Source organism: Tachyglossus aculeatus, chromosome 8 (genome assembly GCF_015852505.1).
Source record: "Tachyglossus aculeatus isolate mTacAcu1 chromosome 8, mTacAcu1.pri, whole genome shotgun sequence".
Classification (NCBI taxonomy): domain Eukaryota; kingdom Metazoa; phylum Chordata; class Mammalia; order Monotremata; family Tachyglossidae; genus Tachyglossus; species Tachyglossus aculeatus.
In genome coordinates, this window is record NC_052073.1 from 2,657,894 (window position 1) to 2,679,515 (window position 21,622).

General features: G+C 50.2%; 1 protein-coding gene across 1 annotated transcript in view; it reads left to right on the forward strand.

The window, feature by feature from the left end:
* LRRC49 (leucine rich repeat containing 49) overlaps positions 1–21,622 on the forward strand; it is a 111,744-nt gene that overhangs the window by 29,969 nt on the left and 60,153 nt on the right. Inside the window, exons 7-8 of the mRNA XM_038750563.1 lie at positions 5,366–5,509; positions 13,699–13,760. Coding sequence (XP_038606491.1) covers positions 5,366–5,509; positions 13,699–13,760 — 206 coding nt within the window. The remainder of the gene's footprint in view (positions 1–5,365; positions 5,510–13,698; positions 13,761–21,622) is intronic.

The window sequence follows — 21,622 nt, forward strand, 5'->3', positions numbered from 1 at the left end:
GATTAGTGAAAGAAGTGCAGTTTCGGGACTTGATATTTTAGATCGATTAACATCTGGAACTGGCCTTTTGGGGAAGGAAACTTGGAATGCTTTCTTTTTGCAAAAACGTGAGGTTGTGCAAAATCCCCCGTCTGCCGGCCCGAGGTCCTCGGTGAGGGGCCGCGGAGCGGGGTGGGGTGTGTGTGTGACAGTGTGGTTTGTCATGACACACAGAGGGTCAGGGGAGCATGTGGGCCGCTGCGGGGAAGACACCTTCCAGCTGGAGGTCAGAGGGCCTGAATCAGCGAGCGGCATGGTTTTTGGATCAGTTTGATGTTTGTTTCCCTTTCCGCGGTCATCAGCTTCCCCCTGGGGAGGCTGGGAAAGCAAATAGGGTCGAGGGTGTTTTCACGGGTCACGTTTCCCTTTCCCTGACGACAGCTCCCGGCTCTGTTCTGGTCACCCGGAGCCTGCTTTCCTCCCAGCCTCCAAGTGCCTTCTGCTTCTCCTTCGTCCTCTGCTTCACCGAATCAATGGGAAGAGAAAGGTAGCATTTTTAAACCCCTCTGGGATGTGCCGTGAATGTTTACCGTAGTTTTGATAGAGTGGAAGCTCCCTGTGGGCAGGGAATATGAAACTTTGCTATTTTGTACTTCCCAAAGGCTTAGAACTCAATAAACGCTGCTGCTGCTTCTACTTAGTCATGATCCCAGTTGATTCCCACTGTATCCTGGGGAGGCAGGGATCGTTATCCCCATTTAACGGATGCGGGAATGGAGGCCCAGGGAGACAAAGTGACTTGCCCCGGGTTGCAGAGCAGGCCGATGGCAGGGCTGGGAGGGGAACTTAGGTGGTCTCCCTCCACTAGGCCACACTGCCTGCCCCGATGTAAATAAAGGAAAGGCTGGGACTCTGAATGAGGGACTCTCCCGGGGACCAGAAGGCAGGCCCGATACTGTCAGTCAGTCAGTCGGATTTGTTGAGTGGTGACTGTGTGCAGAGCACTGTACTAAGCGCTTGGGAGAGAACAATATAACAGACACATTCCCCGCCCACAGGGAGTTTACAGTCTAGAGAGGGGAGACAGACATTAATATAAATAAATATTATTTATATATAATATTTTATCTAGAGGGGGCCGGGAGGGGGGATGAATAAAGGGAGCAAGTCAGGGCGTTGCAGAGGGGAGTGGGAGAAGAGGAAAGTGAGGCTGTCAGGGAAAGCCTCCTGGAGGAAATGTGCCTTCATTTGAAGCGGTAATTGTCGGATATGAGGAGGGAGGGCATTCCAGGCCAGAGGCAGGACGTGGGTGAGAGGTCGGTCCCCTCCTTGCTGGGAGGCCTAGATCATGCTGGGTCCCCCAGGGGAGCCAAGGCCTCTGATGGGTTGGCACAAGAATCCCGTTTGGCCGGAGGATGAGTTTCCTTCCCACATTTTCTCTCCGTGGGACGCGTGCGGTGGCCTCCGTCTGACTGAGGAGAGCACGACTGCCATGTCAGAGCAGTGGTGACGGGTGCCCGTGTGGCACCGGCCACGGGGCGCGGACCACGGATGCCACTTGTCCTTCGAGTGAGATTCCTTTTTTATTTTTAGTGGTATTTGTTAAGTGCTCACCATCTGCCAGGTACTGTACTAAGCACTGGGGTAGATACAAGCTAGTCAGGTTGGGCACGGTCCCTTGTCCCACATGGGGCTCGCAATCTTAATTCCCGTTTTACAGATGAGGGAACTGAGGCACTGAGAAGCAAAGTGACTTGCCCACGGTCACACAGCACGCAAGTGGCGGAGCCGGAATTAGAACGCAGGTCCTTCTCATTTCCAGGCCCGTGATGTAGCCACTATGCCGTGCTGCAGACAGTGCCAGCAAGTCACTTAACTTCTCTGTGCCTAAACTGCCTCACCAGTAAAATGGAGATTAAGACTGTGAGCCCCATATGGGACACGGACTGTGTCCAGCGTAATTAACTTGTACCTTCCTCAGTGTTTAATCTGGTGCCTGGCACGTAGTAAGTGTTTAATAAATACTATCAAAAATCTAAAATATATGAACAAATAAAAAAGGGACTCATCCCAGCTCTGCCACAGGTTTTGAGCGAGTCGCTTTGATTCTCTGGGCAACATTTTTCTTCTCTGTAAAATGGGGTTAAGACTGTGAGCCCCATATGGGTCATGGACTGTGTCCAGCGTAATTAACTTGTACCTTCCTCAGTGCTTAATCTGGTGCCTGGCACGTAGTAAGCGTTTAATAAATACTATCAAAAATCTAAAATATATGAACAAATAAAAAAGGGACTCATCCCAGCTCTGCCACGGGTTTTGAGCGAGTCACTTTGATTCTCTGGGCAACGTTTTTCTCCTCTGTAAAATGGGGTTAAGACTGTGAGCCCCATATGGGACATGGACTGTGTCCAGCGTAATTAACTTGTACCTTCCTCAGTGCTTAATCTGGTGCCTGGCACGTAGTAAGCGTTTAATAAATACTATCAAAAATCTAAAATATATGAACAAATAAAAAAGGGACTCATCCCAGCTCTGCCACAGGTTTTGAGCGAGTCACTTTGATTCTCTGGGCAACGTTTTTCTCCTCTGTAAAATGGGGTTAAGACTGTGAGCCCTGTTTGGGATGGTGTCCAATCTGATCATCTAAGCTCAGTGCTTAGCACGTAGTAGCGCTTCCTAAATGTTTTGTCGTTACTATTATTGTTAGGATGATGATCGGGGAGGATCCTTGCCCCGCTCCCCTCTCCGTTTCCCCCGCTCTGAGTGGGGCTCCGGTGGAATGGAGTGACCCTACTCCGGGATGTCTCTGCCGGTTCGATCCGGTCACTCCCAGGCCCCGTTTTTCCGGCCGAGCGCGGCAAAACCAGGAAAACTCTCGGAAACAGGCAGCTGAGCAGCCAGGGGGAAGGCAGCCAGCAGAAGCAGGCGGGGTGGCAAAGAGCACGATTTTTCCCTCTCTCTGGAGCTCTTTGCCAACTGTGTCAGCTCAGAGCGGTACTGGTCTGCCCTCCTCTCACCCCCCGCAGCTGGATCGAGGCCTCCGTTTCAGGGAGCCCTCCGGAAAACCCCCGGACCCGGGGCCGCCGATCGCAGGGGCGAGAGCGGAGGGGTCACCGTGACTTCCCAAGAAGCCAGCCGTGACGAACGCCAAGGCCGCAGACCCGTCGGCATTCCTTGCCAAGATTTACAAGCAGGGAGAAGAAAGGCCGCTCACATGTCTGCCCAGGCTTCTCCTCTCCACAAGGAGTATGGAGGAAATGCTGCTGCAGGACTTCAAAGGGGCCGCCTTCCGTTATTACCCGTACCACCGGCTTGGAGACTTCTCCCTGGAAAATGTAGTGTCATTGCCATGGGCAGGCCTGCTGGGGCAAGTCAGAGCAGCCCCATAGGGCCCAGAGGGTGGATTCTGCCCTGGAGTTTTCAGCAGAGGCCACGGGATTCGTTCACTCATCCTTTCATTCGTTCAGTCGTATTTACTGAGCCCTTACCGTGTGCACGGCACTGCACTAAGCATTTGGAAGAGTGCAATACAACAATAAACAGACATGTTCTCTGTCCACAGCGAGCTCACGGCCTAGAGGTTGAGTAGACAGACATCAATACAAATAAGGAAATCGCAGACATAAACATAAATGGTGAGGAGCTGGGAGGCGGGGAAGAAACAAGGGAGCAAGTCGGGGTGACGCAGAAGGGAATGGGAGATGAGGAAAGGCGGGGCTTCGTTTTCCAACTGGGTTGGAAAAGGGATCGCACTGTGTCTCCCCCAGGGCTTAGTACAAAGTGTCTGGCACAGGGTAAGCCCTTAACAGATATTATTTATGATGACGATGATGGAGATAAGAAGCAGCACAGCCTACCGCAAAGAGTCTCATTTTTGGAGTTTCTGTTTCTGTCTAAAACTGAAAATTTTTGACTGTTATCTACCCAAGTAACAATCGCCCCATTCATTCATCAAGAGCCTATGAATTTGAGTGGACTTCATCCTTCCATGGTAAAATCACTTCTCCTCCAAGAAGCCCTCCCCAATGAAGCCCTCATGTCCCCTTCTAATAATAATAAATGTGGTTCTTGTTAAGCCCTTATGTGCCAGTCGCTGTACTAAGCGCGGGAGGGGGGGCGGATACAAGCAAATAGGGTTGGACACAGCCCCTGTCCCACTTGGGGCTCACAGTCTCAATCCCCATTTGACAGATGAGGTAACTGAGGCCCAGATAAGTGAAGTGACTTGCCCAAGGTCCCGCAGCAGACGAGTGGCGGAGCCGGGATTAGAATCCATGCCCTTCTTGCTCTGTCCATTATGCCATGCTGCTTCTGGGTTGCTCTTACACTTAGATCTATATCCTTTGAGCACTTGCTAATCACCCCCACCTCAGCCCCCACAGTACTTACTTACATTGTCTCTATTTGTTGCTGAATTGTACTTTCCAAGCGCTTAGTACAGTGCTCTGCATACAGTAAGCGCTCAATAAAGACAATTGAATGAATGAATGAATTATTTATTGTAACATCTGCCTCCCCCTCTAGACTGTAAGCTTCTTGTGGGTAATAATAATAATAACGATGGTATTTGTTCAGCACTTACTACGTGCAAAGCACTGTTCTAAGCACTGGGGAGATACAAGGTGGTCAGGTTGTCCCACCGGGGGTTCACAGTCTTAATCCCCATTTTACAGATGAGGGAACTGAGGCCCAGAGAAATGAAGTGACTTGCCCAAAGTCACACAGCTGACAATTGGCAGAGCCGGGCTTTGAACCCATGACCTCTGACTCCAAAGCCCGGGCTCTTTCCACTGAGCCACGCTGTTGTGTCTACCAATTGTGTTGTATTTTAATCTCCCCAGCACTTAGTACAGTGCTCTGCACACAGTAAGCACTCAATAAATGCCACTGGTGGATGGACTGTAATTTACTTTATGTCTGTCTCTCCCATTAGATTGTAAGTTCCATGAGGGCAGGGGTCACATCTTCTGTCCCAGCACCTAGGAGGTGCTCAATTAATACGATTGATTAACTGATTGACCGTAGTTTCTTGGATACAGAAAATGGAAGACTGTGGAAGACTTCTAGACTGTGAGCCCACTGTTGGGTAGAGACCGTCTCTATATGTTGCCAACTTGTACTTCCCAAGCGCTTAGTACAGTGCTCTGCACACAGTAAGCGCTCAATAAATACGATTGATTGATTGATTGATCGGAAGGAAAGCAGTTTCTACCTCTTCCTGGCAGAAAGTCAAATCAGGAAGTCAGAAACCAAAAGAAGCCCAGTTTCTACTTGTAGATTTTCTGATAAGTAGAATTGACTTCTGAATTTAATGAGTTTGTAGTTTTGTAGCATGGTATGTGCCATGAGGTATTGCTCTCACTGTCCTTTTTTTTTTTTCCAACAGATCAGTAAAATCGAAAACGTCAATCACCTGAGAGACCTTCGAGTTTTAAACCTCGCCCGGAACCTTTTGAATCGGGTGGAAAATCTCAACGGGCTGGATTCACTGACCGAACTCAACCTGCGACACAACCACATCACCTCTGTGGTGAGTCGGAAATGGGGACATAAGATTCCACCTTGTGGGTCCAGAAGGAAAGTTGTGCCAAAGGACACAACTCTGTGTGTTGTGTAGTTACACGTCCCCTCCGCCACACGGTGACTTGCAGCTGCTCAGCTGGGGGAGACATGCACGTTAAGCACATATAAATAATAATAATAATAATTCATTCATTCATTCATTGATCACCTGATCACCATGTAACCTCGCCAGCACTTAGAACAGTGCTTTGCACATTCATTCATTCATTCATTCATTCAATCGTATTTATTGAGCACTTACTGTGTGCAGAGCACTGGACTAAGCCCTTGGGAAGTCCAAGTTGGCAACGTATAGAGACGGTCCCTACCCGACAGTGGGCTCACAGTCTAGAAGGGGGAGACGGAGAACAAAACAAAACATATTCACAAAATAAAATAATTAGAATAAATATGTGCAAATAAAATAGAGTAATAAATACGTACGAACATATATACATATATACAGGTGCTGTGGGGAGGGGAAGGAGGTAAGGCCGGGGGGGATGGGGAGGGGAAGGAGGGGGAGAGGAAGGAGGGGGCTCAGTCTGGGAGGAGGGGGCTTATAATAATAATAATATTAATAATGGTATTTGTTAAGTGCTTCCTGTGTTCCAGGCACTGTACTAAGTGCTGGGGTGGATATAAGCAAATCGGCTGGGGTGGATATAAGCCAATCGGCCCTGTCCCACATGGGGCTCAGGGTCTTTAATCCCATTTTATAGATGAGGTAAATGAGGCACAGAGAAGTGAAGTGACTTGCCCAGGATCACACAGCAGAAAAGTGGCTGATAATAATAATAATGATGATGGTATTTGTTAAGCGCTTACTCTCTCTCCCCCTTCTAGACTGTGAGCCCATTGTTGGGTAGGGACCGTCTCTGTATGTTGCCAGCTTGTACTTCCCAAGCACTTAGTACAGTGCTCTGCACACAGTAAGCGCTCAATAAATGCGATTGAATGAATGAATCTGCAAAGCACTGTTCTAAGCGCTGGGGAGGTTACATGGTGATCAGGTTGTCCCACGGGGGTGCTCAGAGTTTTAATCCCCATTTTACAGATGAGGAAACTGAGGCCCAGAGAAGCGAAGTGACTTGTCCAAAGTCACACAGCTGACAGTTGGCGGAGCCGGGATTTGAACCCATGACCTCTGACTCCAAAGCCCGGGCTCTTTCCACTGAGCCACGCTGGCTGATCTAGGATTAGAACTCCCAGGCCTGGGCTCTATTCACTAGGCCACGCTGCTTCTCTAGACTGTAAGCTTGTTGCGGACAGGGAGTCAGCCCTGGAAGGAGAAGCAGCGTGGCTCAGTGGAAAGAGTCCGGGCTTTGGCGTCAGAAGTCATGGGTTCAAATCCCAGCTCTGCCAGTTGTCAGCTGTGTGACTTTGGGCAAGTCACTTCACTTCTCTGGGCCTCAGTTCCCTCATCTGTAAAATGGGGATGAAGCCTGTAAGCCCCCCCGTGGGACAGCCTGATTACCTTGTATCCCCCCAGTGCTTAGAACAGTGCTTTGCACATAGTAAGCGCTTAATAAATGCCATTATTATTATTATTATTATTACAGGGGACCGTGTCTCCCAACTCTTTTGTTCTGTACTCAGTCAAGCACTTAGTGCTGGGGTGGATATAAGCAAATCAGCCCTGTCCCACATGGGGCTCAGAGTCTTTAATCCCATTCTATAGATGAGGTAAATGAGGCACAGAGAAGTGAAGTGACTTGCCCAGGATCATACAGTGATCTGCCCAAAAGCACTCGATAAATGCCATTGATTAATTGCTTGATTGATCAAACTTGCAGCCATTGTGAGGGCAACAAGAAAGTGACTCCCTGGGCATTTTGCCTCGTGCCGTACTGACTGGGTGTTGTTAGTGACTCCGTTCACAAGGAGAAAGCAGTATGGCTCCATTTCTCGGATGGTATTTGAGTAGTAGAGAAGCACCGTGGCTCAGTGGAAAGAGCCCGGTCTTTGGAGTCATGGGTTCAAATCCCGGCTCCGCCAACTGTCATTCGTTCATTCATTCAACCGTATTTATTGAGCGCTTACTGTGTGCAGAGCACTGGACTAAGCGCTTGGGAAGTACAAGTTGGCAACATATAGAGACGGCCCAACTGTCAGCTGTGTGACTTTGGGCAAGTCACTTCACTTCTCCGTGCCTCCGTTACCTCATCTGTAAAATGGGGATTAAAACGGTGAGCCCCCTGTGGGACAGCCTGATCACCTTGTAACCTCCCCAGCGCTTAGAACAGTGCTTTGCACATAGTAAGCGCTTAACAAATACCATCATTATTATTAGTAGTAGTAGTATCATTATTAAGCGCTTAATGCGTGCAGAGCACTGTTCTAAGTGCTTGGAGAGAATGCACAGGAAGGTTCTAGAGAAGCAGCATGGCCTAGTGTTGGATAGAGCACGAGCCTAGGATTCAGAAGGTCATGGGTTCTAATTTCAGCTCCACCGCATGTCTGCTGGGTGACTTTGGGCCAATCACTTCCCTTCTCTGAGCTTCAGTTACCTCATCTGTAAAATCGGGATTGAGACTGTGAGCCCTACGTGGAACAGAAACTGTGTCCAACCTGATTTGCTTGTATCCACTGCGGCGCTTAGTACAGTGCCTGGCACATAAGTAAGCACTTAATAAATACCATAATTGTTATTATTATGAGGTCACGCTTGTCCCCCCTCCTCGCCTTCCCCCGGTAAGAGCGACGGGGCTCTGGCCCACCAGATTTGCTTTGGAGTGTAAACTTGTGGTGGGCAGGGAAAATGTCTACTGACTCTGTTGTATTGCCTTCTCCCAAGCTCTTAGTACAGTGCTCTGCACATAGTAAGTGCTCAAGAACTACCACTGATGCTGATGAGAAGCAGCATGGCTCAGTGGAAAGAGCCCGGGCTTTGGAGTCAGAGGTCATGGGTTCAAATTCCGGCTCTGCCAATTGTCAGCTGTGTGACTTTGGGCAAGTCACTTCACTTCTCTGGGCCTCAGTTACCTCATCTGTAAAATGGGGATTAAGACCATGAGCCCCCCGTGGGACCACCCGATCACCTTGTAACCTCCTCAGCGCTTAGAACAGTGCTTTGCACATAGTAAGAGAAGCAGCGTGGCTCAGTGGAAAAGAGCCCGGGCTTTGGAGTCAGAGGTCCCGGGTTCAAATCCCGGCTCTGCCAATCGTCAGCTGTGTGATTTTGGGCAAGTCACTTCGCTTCTCTGGGCCTCAGTTCCCTCGTCTGTAAAATGGGGGTTAAGATTGTGAGCTCCCCGTGGGACAACCTGATGACCTTGTAACCTCCCCAGCGCTTAGAACAGTGCTTTGCACATAGTAAGCGCTTAATAAATGCCATTATTATTATTATTATTATAGTAAGCGCTTAACACCATTATTATTATTTTTATAGCAATTATTTTTATAATAATAACAATAATAATAATTATTATTATTATTATGAGCAGGGAGACAGTTCCCTGAGGGAGAAGTCCAGCCCTGTGCGTGCCAAGCTACTTCAGGAAGGGGTCCCGTTCTGCCAGTCAGGTGGAGAGGGGAGCGGTGTAGTATCACCCCCTTTGACTGGAGGATGCCAGGCAGGAGTGCCTAAAAATAACCCCGCGGCTGACTCACGTTGGCCGTGGGCACGGGGAGAGAGCGGAGGAGGAGGAGGGGTGGCCCCGCAGGCCAGCGGAGACGCTTGCCCCCCACGTCCTTCCGGGGACCGGACCAGAGGGCCTTGGTGCCGGCCTATTTGCTGACCAGTCTCCCCATAAGAGCTTAGTACAGTGCTCTGCACACAGTAAGCGCTCAATAAATACGACTGATTGATTTAGCCCATTGAAAACGGCGGGCGGTGAGTACCTGCTTCCGAGGCCCCCCGACTCCCTGGATGGCGGGGTACCCTGGAATTCAGGTTCACCCCAGTGGCAGGTGATCCCTATCCGGGCTGGAGAGGGGCGAGATGACGAGGCCCCCCGACTCTGGGATCCAGGGCCCGGGAGGCTCAGCTTGGGGAGCTGTCTCCTGTAGGGAGTGGAATAATAATAATAATGATGATGGCATTTATTAAGCGCTTGCTATGTGCAAAGCACTGTTCCAAGCGCTGGGGAGGTTACAAGGTGATCAGGTTGTTCCCCCATGGGGCTCACAGTCTTCACCCCCATTTTACAGCTAACTGAGGTACAGAGAATAATAATAATGGCATTTTATTAAGCACTTACTTTGTGCAAAGCACTGTTCTAAGCGCTGGGGAAGTTACAAGGTGATCAGGTTGTCCCACGGGGGGCTCACGGTCTTAATCCCCATTTTACAGATGAGGGAACTGAGGCCCAGAGAAGTTAAGTGACTTGCCCAAAGTCACACAGCTGACAATCGGCAGAGCTGGGATTTGAACCCAGGACCTCTGACTCCAAAGCCCGGGCTCTTTCCACTGAGCCACGCTGGTTTGGTTTTTGTATCTTGACATTGAAGTCTGCCCTTCTGTAATTGCTCTGAGTCAGTGCGGTCGATTTGAGGTAATCAGGTTGGACACAACCGCTGTCCCACATTGGGCTCACGGGCTAAGAGAAATTTATCCCCATTTTGCAGATGAGGAAACAGAGGTTCAGAGAGGCTAACTGGCATTGTCCAAGGTCACGTCTCCTGACCCTGCTGCGTGTGCTCTTTCTACTAGACTTGTGTTACCTCCCCCTTCTTACTGCGGAAGAGGACCGTCTCTATATGTTGACAACTTGTACCTCCCAAGCGCTTAGTACAGTGCTCTGCACTCAGTAAGCGCTCAATAAATACGATTGAATGAATTAAAGGCCTGGATTCTGATCTTCTCTTGTTACGTTAAAGAGTGCTAGAATTTGGCCCTCAAACTGGGCCATTTCTATTGGAGAGTATCTTCAATCATTCACTCATTTGTGCCTATTCAGTGCCTTTATGTGCAGAATGATCAATTAATAATAATAATAATAATAATAACGACAACTTTAATAAGAGTTGAGAAGCAGTGTGGTTCAATGGAAAGAGCATGGGCTTTGGAGTCAGAGGTCGTGGGTTCAAATCCCGGCTCCACCAACTGTCAGCTGTGTGACTTTGAGCAAGCCGCTTAACTTCTCCTTGCCTCAGTTACCTCATATGGAAAACGGGGATTAAGACTGTGAACCCCCCGTGGGACAAGCTGATCACCTTGTAACCTCCCCAGCACTTAGAACAGTGCTTTGCATATAGTAAGCGCTTAATAAATGCCATCATTATTAATAACTAGTGTAGTGGGACTGGAGTGAGCCAGGGGCCTCTGGGATGTGGCAGATTCTTTTCCATAAACTTGCCATTAGCATAGAAGCCCGTGGTGTGCAGGAAACTGGTCACTTTTCGGTTTTTGAACTTTCCCAAGTGATAAGTAGAGTGCCTTTCGCCCTGGGGGGCTCAGTAAATGCTTCCCCCATGGCTGCCGTTCCTATTCATTCATTCAATCATATTTATTGAGCGCTTACTGTGTGCAGAGCACTGGACTAAGCTCTTGGGAAGTACAAGTCGGCAACATATAGAGACGGTCCCTACCCAACAACGGGCTCACAGTCTAGGAGGGGGAGACAGACAACAAAACAAAGCATGTGGACAGGTGCCAAGTCATCAGAATAAATAGAAATAAAGCTAGGTGCACATCATTAACAAAATAAATAGAATAGTAAATATGTACAAGTAAAATAAATAGAGTAGTTAATCTGTACAAATATATATACAGGTGCTGTGGGGAGGGGAAGGAGGTAGGGCAGGGAGGATGGGGAGGAGGAGAGGAAAAAGGGGGCTCAGTCTGGGGAGGCCTCCACCAGGCCTGTCACAGGGTGTCAATCAATCAATCAATCAATCGTACTTATTGAGCGCTTACTGTGTGCAGAGCACTGTACTAAGAGCTTGGGAAGTACAAGTTGGCAACATATAGAGACGGTCCCTACCCAACAGTGGGCTCACAGCCCCGGCTCCGTCCGGTGCCCCCCCAGGTGGCTTTCCAACCACCTCCCGGGACTCCAGGAAGCGGGATTCTCCAGGGAACGGTCGGCTTCTTGGAATGCTGGAGATGCGGTGTCCTGGATGGGGCATCTGGCTCTCCCTGTCTACTGATTCAGGCGCTGCGGTCTCTCAGCGTCATGACGGTTTCGCATGGCCAACAGAACCACCAGCTGATTGACCTTCCCTCCTCTAACGCCAGCCTTCTCACCGTCCCTCAGTCTTGTCTATCTCACCGCCGCCGTCCTCTCGCCCGTGTCTTGCCTCTGACCTAGGATACCCTCCCGCCTCATAGCAAACAGATAATCACAGTCTTTTAGACTGTAAGCCCACTGTTGGGTAGGGACTGTCTCTATATGTTGCCAACTTGTACTTCCCAAGCGCTTAGTACAGTGCTCTGCCCACAGTAAGCGCTCAATAAATACGATTGATTGATTGATTCCCCACCTTCAAAGCCTGACTGAAGGCCCATCTCCTCCAAGAGGCCTTCCCTGACTAAACCCTCCTCTTCTCCCACTCCCTTCTGCTTTGCCCTGACTTGCTCCGTTTATTCATCTTCCCTCCCAGCCCCATAGCACTTATGTACAGATCTGTAAATTATTAATATTAATGTCTGTCTCCCCATAGACTGTAACCTCATCGTGGGCAGGGAATATATTGTACTCTACTAAATGTTTAGTGCTCTGCATCATCATCATCATCAATTGTATTTATTGAGCACTTACTGTGTGCAGAGCACTGTACTAAGCGCTTGGGAAGTACAAGTTGGCAACATATAGAGACAGTCCCTACCCAACAGTGGGCTCACAGTCTAGAAGACTGCACAAGTAAGTGCTCAATAAATACTATTAGATACTATTTAGATACTAGATATTTATAGATAAATACTGTTAGAGAAGCAGCGTGGCTCAGTGGAAAGAGCACGGGCTTGGGAGTCTGAGGTCTTGGGTTTGAATCCCGGCTCCGCCACTTCTTCTTTTATAATGGCATTTATTAAGCGCTTACTATGTGCAAAGCACTGTTCTAAGCGCTGGGGAGGTTACAAGGTGATCAGGTTGTCCCACGGGGGGTTCACAGTCTTAATCCCCATTTTACAGATGAGGTAAATGAGGCCCAGAGAAGTTAAGTGACTTGCCCAAAGTCACACAGCTGGCAATTGGCGGAGCCGGGATTTGAACCCATGACCGCTGACTCTAAAGCCCGTGCTCTTTTCCATTGAGCCAGGCTGCTTCTCCACTTGTCAGCTGTGTGACCTTGGGCAAGCCACTTAACTTCTCTGTGCCTCAGTTACCTCACCTGTAAAATGGGGATTAAGACTGTGAGCCCCAAGTGGGACAACCTGATCACCCCCAGCGCTTAGAACAGTGCTCTGCACACAGTAAGTGCTCAGTAAATACTATTGGCTGACTGACTGACTGCTCTCCCTTCCACATCATCTGTGCACTTCAATCTGTGGCCTTTGGATGTTAGACATCAGCCCCAACCCCAAAGCACTTATGTCTATATCTTTAAATTATGTTATGAATTACTTATTCATATTAGTGTCCATCTCCCCCTCTAGACTATATAAGGTTGTTATGGGCAGGGAATGCATCTGCTAATTCTGTTGTGTCGTACTCTCCTAAGTGCTTAGCACAGTGTCGGTAAGTGCTCAATAAACGCGATTGACCGACTGACTGCTTTGCACCTCAATAAATACGATCGGCCGACGGACCGCTTTGCACATAGTAAGCACTCAGGAAGTCCAGTTGATTGACTGAGGGTTCGACGCACACTCCTGGAGAAATCAAGGGTGTTTTTCCTGCAGTGGATCGCATTGTCCTCGCCCTGCAGTTGAAATGCTGAGGCAGCACCTTGGCTCCTTTCCCGAAAGCCTGTTCCAGGAGGCTAGCAGCAGCGGGTGTCTGGCTTTCTCCCTCCCTCCCGCTCTCCCTCCCCTTCCCCCTCTCCCTGTCTCCTCTCTAGCGCTGTTTACCCGTGCCAGCCTCTTCTGCAGACACACACGGAACCCCTTCCCTGTCCTTTGCAGTCGGGAGGCATGGGGCAGACCGCTGGGGGCCATTGAGGCCGCAGCGAGGGAGGCCGCGGCGAGCGGGGCCGGCGAGCCCGGGTTGGGAGAGGCCGAGGAGCCGGCTGGCCCCTTCCAGCAGCCAACTGACGCCTCTCCTTCCCTTCCAGAACGATGTGGACTCCTTGCCCTGCCTCCAGCGACTCTTCCTCAGCTTCAACGGCATATCCAGGTGAGTGAGGACGCGGGCCTGCTCGTCCCTCGCCCGGCCCTCCGCCGGGCTGCTGGCGGGCTTTGGAGTCGCGAGCAGGAGTGACAGGCTGCCGGGCTGCCGGCGGTGGCTTGGGTTGGGGGAAAAAAAAGAAAAAGTAGCCTTCCGGTGACAGGGCGGTGGTTCTGGAACACTTCTGGGGCGGATGGAGGGTGGTGGGCGTGGGGAGCGGAAGACAAGTCTGGGGAAACGGGCGTTACTGATGATGACTTTGTGCCCTGCCCTGGAGGCCCGGCCATCTTGGTCCCCGGCAAGGCGACGGACTCCGGTGAGCTGAAGTTTCTTCCGTGAATTCTCCCTCGGAGCTGGAGCGGCCGGAGGGGCGGAGTGGGGTGATGGGATCTGGACCCCAGTGCCCCTGAGCCAAACTTTTCCCCAAGGGGCTTTTGGGGCCCAGTACCGCCTTCCTACCGGGAACACCAGAGACCTAGAATCTTCCGGTCAGGGCAGGAGAAGTCTGACGGGGCAGGGACGAGGGGGGCACCTTGGGGCCAGGAAGCCCTGCCCGCTCCAGCAGGAGACAGAGAGTATGGGAGAAGGGGCCTGCCCTTCATCTTTCTGTGCCAAGGCAGGGGGAGCGAGCGTTTCAGCGTTTCGCCCCCTGCTCCGCCTCGCCCTCCCCCACCTGACCCCCCATCCTCCCCCGTGACACAGGCTTTCAGCAAGGCTGCAGCACATTAAGCCTGCCAAACTCATGAGCAGGGTGTGCGTAACTTTTCATTTCCACTCCCCGCGCCGCCGGAGTGAGGTTGTCAGCGTTCGTTCCTGGAGGACTGCAGGGTGTTTCCTGGTAGCACCCCACAGCGCCTGGCTCCTGTTTCCGTTCTTCCGAGTCACGCCTGCCCGCGTCTCGGGTTGTCGGGGGGCTGCGGTGGATCGGGACCCCGGAGCTGGGGTCAGGGCCCTACTGCGCAATGAAAATTGCTGTCACGAGGGAGTCCAGCCCTGCCCACCTCCCTCCCTGTCTGCCGTGGCTAAAGGTTTGTTGTACTGGTATTTCCATTCAAAACTAGACACACACACACACTCTCTCAGCTTTCGCACATGCCCTGAAGATCTCCGCGAGGATTTTAAAGATTGACAAAGCTGCTTCCCCTAAATCCGCATAGATCATCCGTGAGAATCTGCTGATTCTCAACTTTCCCTCATAGGGCGTGGAGGTCACTTTTGTTGGCTAGGGGAAGTGAAGGGAGGAGCCCAGGAGAGTGGTGAAGGTGGAAAAGCAGCGTGGCCTAGTGGGAAGAGCACAGGGAGTCAAAAGGACATGGGTTCTAATTCCGGCTCTGCCGTTTGCTTGCTGTGTGACCTTGAGCAAGTCACTTCTCTTGCCCTCAGTTACTTCATCTGTAAATTGGGGATTAAGACTGTGAGCCCCATGAAGGACAGGGACAGTGGCCAACCTAATTGTAACTACCCCAGTACTTAGAACAGTGCTTGTCACCTAGTAAGTGCTTAACAAATACCATTATTATTATTAGTAGTAGTAGTAGCAGTATTATCCCAGTGCTTGGAGCCTTGGGGGAGCTTTCAGGACCTTGAGAGGAAAAACGGAAGTTCAGCATTTCCTCTGTCCCCCTTCCTTTTTCGTTCTCTCTAGTTTTCCTGTTCTTTCTCTCTCTGCCAGTGCGGTTCTCAGCAGCCTGCTCCCTTGTTTTCATCCCATTTTCCCTTCTGTCTCTCCCGCAGTTAATCTCTTTAATCTCCTGATTTAAATTCCCATGTCATAAAATACCTCCTGAAGGAAGTTGGTTTCTGGTTTGGAAAGGGTGAGTGCTTGCGCATTAGAACTATTTCTTCCTGGTGACTTCGAAGGATTCTAAAAGTCCCAGTCCTGTTTTTGGATATAAGTGTGTAAATTCATTAATTCATTCATTCAATCGTATTTATTGAGCGCTTACTGTGTGCAGAGCACTGTACTAAGCGCTTGGGAAGTACAAGTTGGCAACATAACACACGTACACACTCACCATGGCCTAGAAGCATAGGAGTCGGAGGACCTGGCTTCGAATAGCATCTCTGTCCATTGGCCTGCTGTGTGACCTTGGGCAAGTCACTTCATGTTTTTGTGCTTCACTTACCTCATCTGTAAAATGGGGATTCAATGCCTTTTCTCCCTCCTACTTAGACTGTGAGCCCCATGTAGGACCTGATCATCTTGCATTTATCACAGTGCTTAGCACATAGTAAGCGCTTAGTTAGTACTACAGTTATTATTTTTATTACTATTATTATTATCAGAGAAACAGCGAGACCGAGTGGCTAGAGCCCAGGCCCGGGAGTCAGAAGGACCTGGGTTCTAATCCCGGATTTGCCGCTTGTCTGCTGGTGACCTTGGGCAAGTCACTTAATTTCTCTGTGCCTCAGTTACCTCATCTGTAAAATCGATCAACGGTATTTATTGAGCGCTTACTATGTGCAGAGCACTGTTCTAAGCATTTGGGAGAGTACGACACAACAGGATTAGCAGTCATGTTCCCTGCCCATAATGAGCTTACGTTTTAGAGGGGGAGACAGGCATTAGTTTGAATAAATAAGTGGTTTAAAATAAATAGTTTAAAGATATGCACATTAAGTGCTGAGGGGTTGAGGGTGGGGCGAATATCAAATGTCCATAGGTAAAATGGGGATTAAGACTGTGAACCCCATGTGGAACAGGGACTGTGTCCAACCTGATTAGCTTGTATCTACCCCAGCTCTTAGTAATAATAATAATGATGATGATGGCATTTGTTAAGCGCTTACTATGTGCAAAGCACTGTTCTAAGCGCTGGGGAGGCTATAAGGTGATCAAGTTGTCCCATGGGGGGGCTCACAGTCTTAATCCCCATTTTGCAGATGAGGTAACTGAGGTGCAGAGAAGTGAAGTGACTTTTCCGAAGTCACTCAGCTGGGATTAGAACCCATGACCTCTGACTCCCAAGCCAGAGCTCTTTCCACTGAGCCACACTGTCGTACAGTGCCTGGCACATAGTAAGTGCCGGTTTTTTCAGTTCATGACTGAGTGCCTGCTGTGGGTAGAGTATCTCAGAGCGCTTAGTGCCTCCTTTGGATGGTCCCAGCTCTCCAGTCCTCCAGTAGATCAGCTCTGCAGGCTTGAGATTTGGGGTGAAATGCTGTACCCCGTCGTGGCCAGACTATGTGCCAGGCACTCTGAGTGCTGAGATACGAATCGGGAAACAGTCCAAGGGCGAGAGAAAGAACAGGTATTGAGTCCAAGAGGGAGATGGCATGCCCTAATGAAGACGGCAAGGCCTGGGAATCAGCAGGATCTGGTTTCTTATCCCGGTTCCGCCACCTGTCTGCCGTGTGACCTTAGGCAAGTCACTTCACTTCTCTGTGCCTCAGTTTCCGCCTCTGAAAATGGGGATTAAGACTGGGAGCCCGTGTGGGACAGGGGCTGTGTCCAACCTGACTAGCATGTCTTTACTCCAGCTCTTAGAGCAGCGCTTGACACCTAGTAAGGGCCGAACAAATACCATTTTTATTATTATTAGCCCCATTTTACAGATGAAGAAGTGAAGGCACAGAGAAATGAAGTGACTTGCCCAAAGTCACACAGCAGGCAAGTGGCAGGGCCGGGATTCGAACCTTTTAGACTGTGAGCCCACTGTTGGGTAGGGACTGTCTCTATATGTTGCCAACTTGTACTTCCCAAGTGCTTAGTACAGTGCTCTGCACACAGTAAGTGCTCAATAAATACAATTGATTGATTGATTGAACCTATGTCCCCTTACTCCCAGTCCTGTGAGGTCACTACATCCCTAAGCCTTTCAGGTTTCACAGCTGAGACGAGATTCAGCCGTGCCCAGTGGATTTTAGTTTCCCCGTCCCACGTCTCTCCCCCGGCAGCACGTGCCCTGGGAAGATGTTTGGGAAGTAAAGAGAATTCCGTCTCCAGGCCGGAAGAAGGCAGAAGAATGCAGTTCTTGCCTCTGATTTGCAATTTGGCCGAGTGCTCGGGGTTAACACCAATCCAAACAAACAACCCATCCCACAGAATCGAGTGCTCTTGAAAGCCGGGACTTGGGTTCCATCTGCCGCAATCAATCAATCAATCAATCGTATTTATTGAGCGCTTACTATGTGCAGAGCACTGCCGCAAGCGTGTTGTTTACCCTTCTTCCCTCCCTAACTGCCATCTTCGACTGTTCGCTCTCCGTTGGCTTCTTCCCCACTGGTTTTAAACACGCCCATGTCTCCCCTATCCTAAATAAACCATCCCTTGACCCCATTGCTCCATCCAGTTATCGCCCCATCTCCCTCCTACCAGTCCTCTCCAAACTCCTTGAGCGAGCTGGCTACACTTGCTGTCTCAAGTTCCTCTCCTCCAAATCTCTCCTTGGCCCCCTTCGCTCTGGCTTCCATCGCCTTCGCTACACAGAAACCACCCTCTCAAAGGTCACCAATGATCTTCTTGCCAAATCCAATGGCCTCTACTCCATCCTAATCCTCCTCAACCTCTCAGCTGCCTTTGACGCTGTCGACCCCTCCCTTCTCCTGAGCCCGGGCTTTGGAGTCAGAGGTCAGACTCTGACTCCAAATGGTTCAGTGGATCTAGTGGATTCAGTGGATTGCTCAAATCAATGGATCTGAACAATGGTTCAGATCCCAGCTCCGCCGCTTGTCAGCTGGGTGACTTTGGGCCAGTCACTCAACTTCTCTGTGCCTCAGTTCCATCATCTGTAAAATGGGGATTAAGACTGTGAGCCCCCCGTGGGACAACCTGATCACCTTGTAACCTCCCCAGTGCTTAGAACAGTTCTTTGCACATAGTAAGCGCTTAATAAATGCCATTATTATTATTATTGTTATTGTTATTATTATCTTCCAACCTCAGCTTCACTGACACTGTCCTCTCCTCGTTCTCTCCCCATCTCTCTGGCCGCTCATTCTTGGTCTCTTTCACGGGCTCCTCCTCCGCCTCCCACCCCCTTACTGTGGGGGGTCCCTCAAGGTCCCGTGCTGGGTCCCCTTCTTTTCTTCATCTAAACCCATTCCCTTGGAAAACTCATTCGCTTAATGGCTTCAAGTATCGCCTCTGTGCTGATGACAGCTAAATCTACATCTCCAGCCCTGATCTCTCTCCCTCTCTGCAGTCTCGCATTTCCTCCTGCCTTCAAGACATCTCTACTTGGATGTCCTCCTGTCACCTCAAACTTAATATAGCTAAAACTGAACTTCTTATCTTCACACCCAAACCCTGTCCTCCCGCTTACTTTCCCATCGTTGTTGGCGGCCCCACCGTCCTTCCTGTCTCGCAAGCCCTTAACCCTGGCATTATCTTTGACTCCTCTCTTTCGTTCAAACCACGTATTCAAGCCATCGCTAAATCCTGTGAGTTCTACCTTCACAACATCGCCAAAATCCACCCCTTCCTCTCCATCCAAACTGTTACCACATTAATGCAAGCACTTACCTTATCCCGCCTTGATTATTGTATCAGCCTCCTCGCTGACCTCCCTGCCTCCTCTCTCTCCTCACTCCAGTCCATACTCCGTTCTGCTGCTGCATCGTTTTCCTTCAAAAACGTTCGGACTATGTTTCCCCACTCCTCAAGAAATTCCAGTGGTTGCCCATCCACCTCCATATCCAACAAAAACTCCTCACCTTTGGCTTTAAAGCCCTCAATCACCTTGCCCCCTCCTTCCTCACCTCCCTCCTCATATCAGACGGATAATTGCACTTCCCCACTTCAAAGTCTTATTGAAGGCACATCTCCTTCAAGAATCTTTCCATTACTAAGGCCCCCTCTCCTCCCACTCCCTCTGCATTGCCCTGACTTGCTCCCTTCATTCACCCTCCCTCCCATCCACACAGCATATACGTGCAAAGCACTGATCTGGTCTGTGTGATCTGGGTGATCTCTCCCCCTCCCCATCCCCCCTGCCCTACCTCCTTCCCCTCCCCACAGCACCTGTATATATGTTTGTTCAGATTTATTACTCTATTGATTTTACTTGTACATATTTACTATTCTATTATTTTGTTAATGATGTGCTTCTAGCTTTACTTCTATTTATTCTGATGACTTGACACCTGTCCACGTGTTTGGTTTTGTTGTCCGTCTCCCCCTTCTAGACTGTGAGCCCGTTGTTGGGTAGGGACGAAGCCCCCAGAGACATCCCTGTGTCCTCTCCCTCCTCTGGCCCAGATCTTGCCCTCCAGCATGACCATGTGGACTTGCTCCCTGGTCGACTCCTCTAAATCCTGAACTGTCCTTGTTGCTGGGAGATTTTCTCTTATCTCTCCTTAACTCCAGCTCCGCTGCTACCTTTCCCCCAGACTCTCCCCTAATCCTGGGACCCCTGTTGCTCCCCCGGGCTCTCCCCAAACACCAGGGGTCAATCAATCAATCAATCAGTCATATTTATTGAGCGCTTCCTGTGTGCAGAGCACTGTACTAAGTGCTTGGGAAGTCCAAGTTGGCAACATATAGAGACAGTCCCTACCCAACTGTGGGCTCACAGTCTAAAAGGGGGAGACAGAGAACAAAACCAAACATACTAAGAAGATAAAATAAATAGAATAGATATGTACAAGTAAAATAAATAAATAAATAAATAGAGTAATAAATATGTACGAACATATATGCATATATACAGGTGCTTTGGGGAAGGGAAGGAGGTAAGATGGGGGGATGGAGAGGGGGACGAGGGGGAGAGGAAGGAAGGGGCTCAGTCTGGGAAGGCCTCCTGGAGGAGGTGAGCTCTCAGTAGGGCCTTGAAGAGAGGAAGAGAGCTAGCTTGGTGGATGGGCAGAGGGAGGGCATTCCAGGCCCGGGAGGGCATTCCAGGTCAAGCCAATGGCAGGTCCGCCACTCCTCCCCCAGGTGCTCCCCTACCCTGGGCCCGCCATTGCTTCCCTAAGCCTCTCCCAAACCCTAGGGTCGGACCAATGGTCCAGCTCTGCTGCTGCTCCCCCAGCCTCTCCCCTAAACCCCGGGGCTGCGGCCTCTCCCCAGCCTCTCTCCTTCCTCTGGTGCTGCCGTCGCTCCCCAGCCTCTCCCTAACATTCGAACTGGACCATTGGCACGGCTCTGCCCGTGATTCCCTCCCCAGGGCACCACAACCAGTCTTTCCTGGGGGGAAGAGGAGGAAAAAGAGGAGGAGGAGGATGGAAGGAGGGTAGAGCAAGGTGACCACCCAACAATCCCCCTTCCCCTGCCCACTCTGCCCCCTCCATCCCAGCAGTGATTCAGTCATTCATTCCATTGAATTTATTGAGCGCTTACTGTGTACAGAGCACTGTAATAAGCAGTCGGGAGAGTACAATACAAAAATAAACAGACACATTCTGTGTCCACACCCAGCTTACAGTCTAGAGGGGGAAGATGTGGACAGGCTACAGGTCCACAAACTCCCACTCCCGGCAAAACCTGCTTTGACAGGCATAACTCTGCAGGGGCTGCCGGCTCCGTTCTCCGTGGAGACGGAGCAGCGCAGCCACTGCCCTCCTAAACCGTCTATCTCAAGCCTCGTTCGATTTGGCGGGCTTGGGGTTTAAAGAGTATGTCATTGAGGTGATGTGCGTCCTGCTCACCACCCGCATAGTACAGTGCTTCACACTTGGTGGGCGCTTGGTACAGTGACAGGCTGGAGAAGCAGCGTGGCTTAAGTGGCCAGGAGTCAGAAGGACCTGAGTTCTCATCCCAGCTCTGTCACATATCTGCTGTGTGACCTAGGACAAGTCACTTCACTTCTCTGGGCCTGTTACCTCGTCTGTAAAATGGGGATTAAGAGTCTGGGCAGGGACTGTGTTGATCCTGATTAGCTTGTATCTACTTCAGTGCTTAGAGCAGTGCTTGGCACATAGAGAAGCAGCGT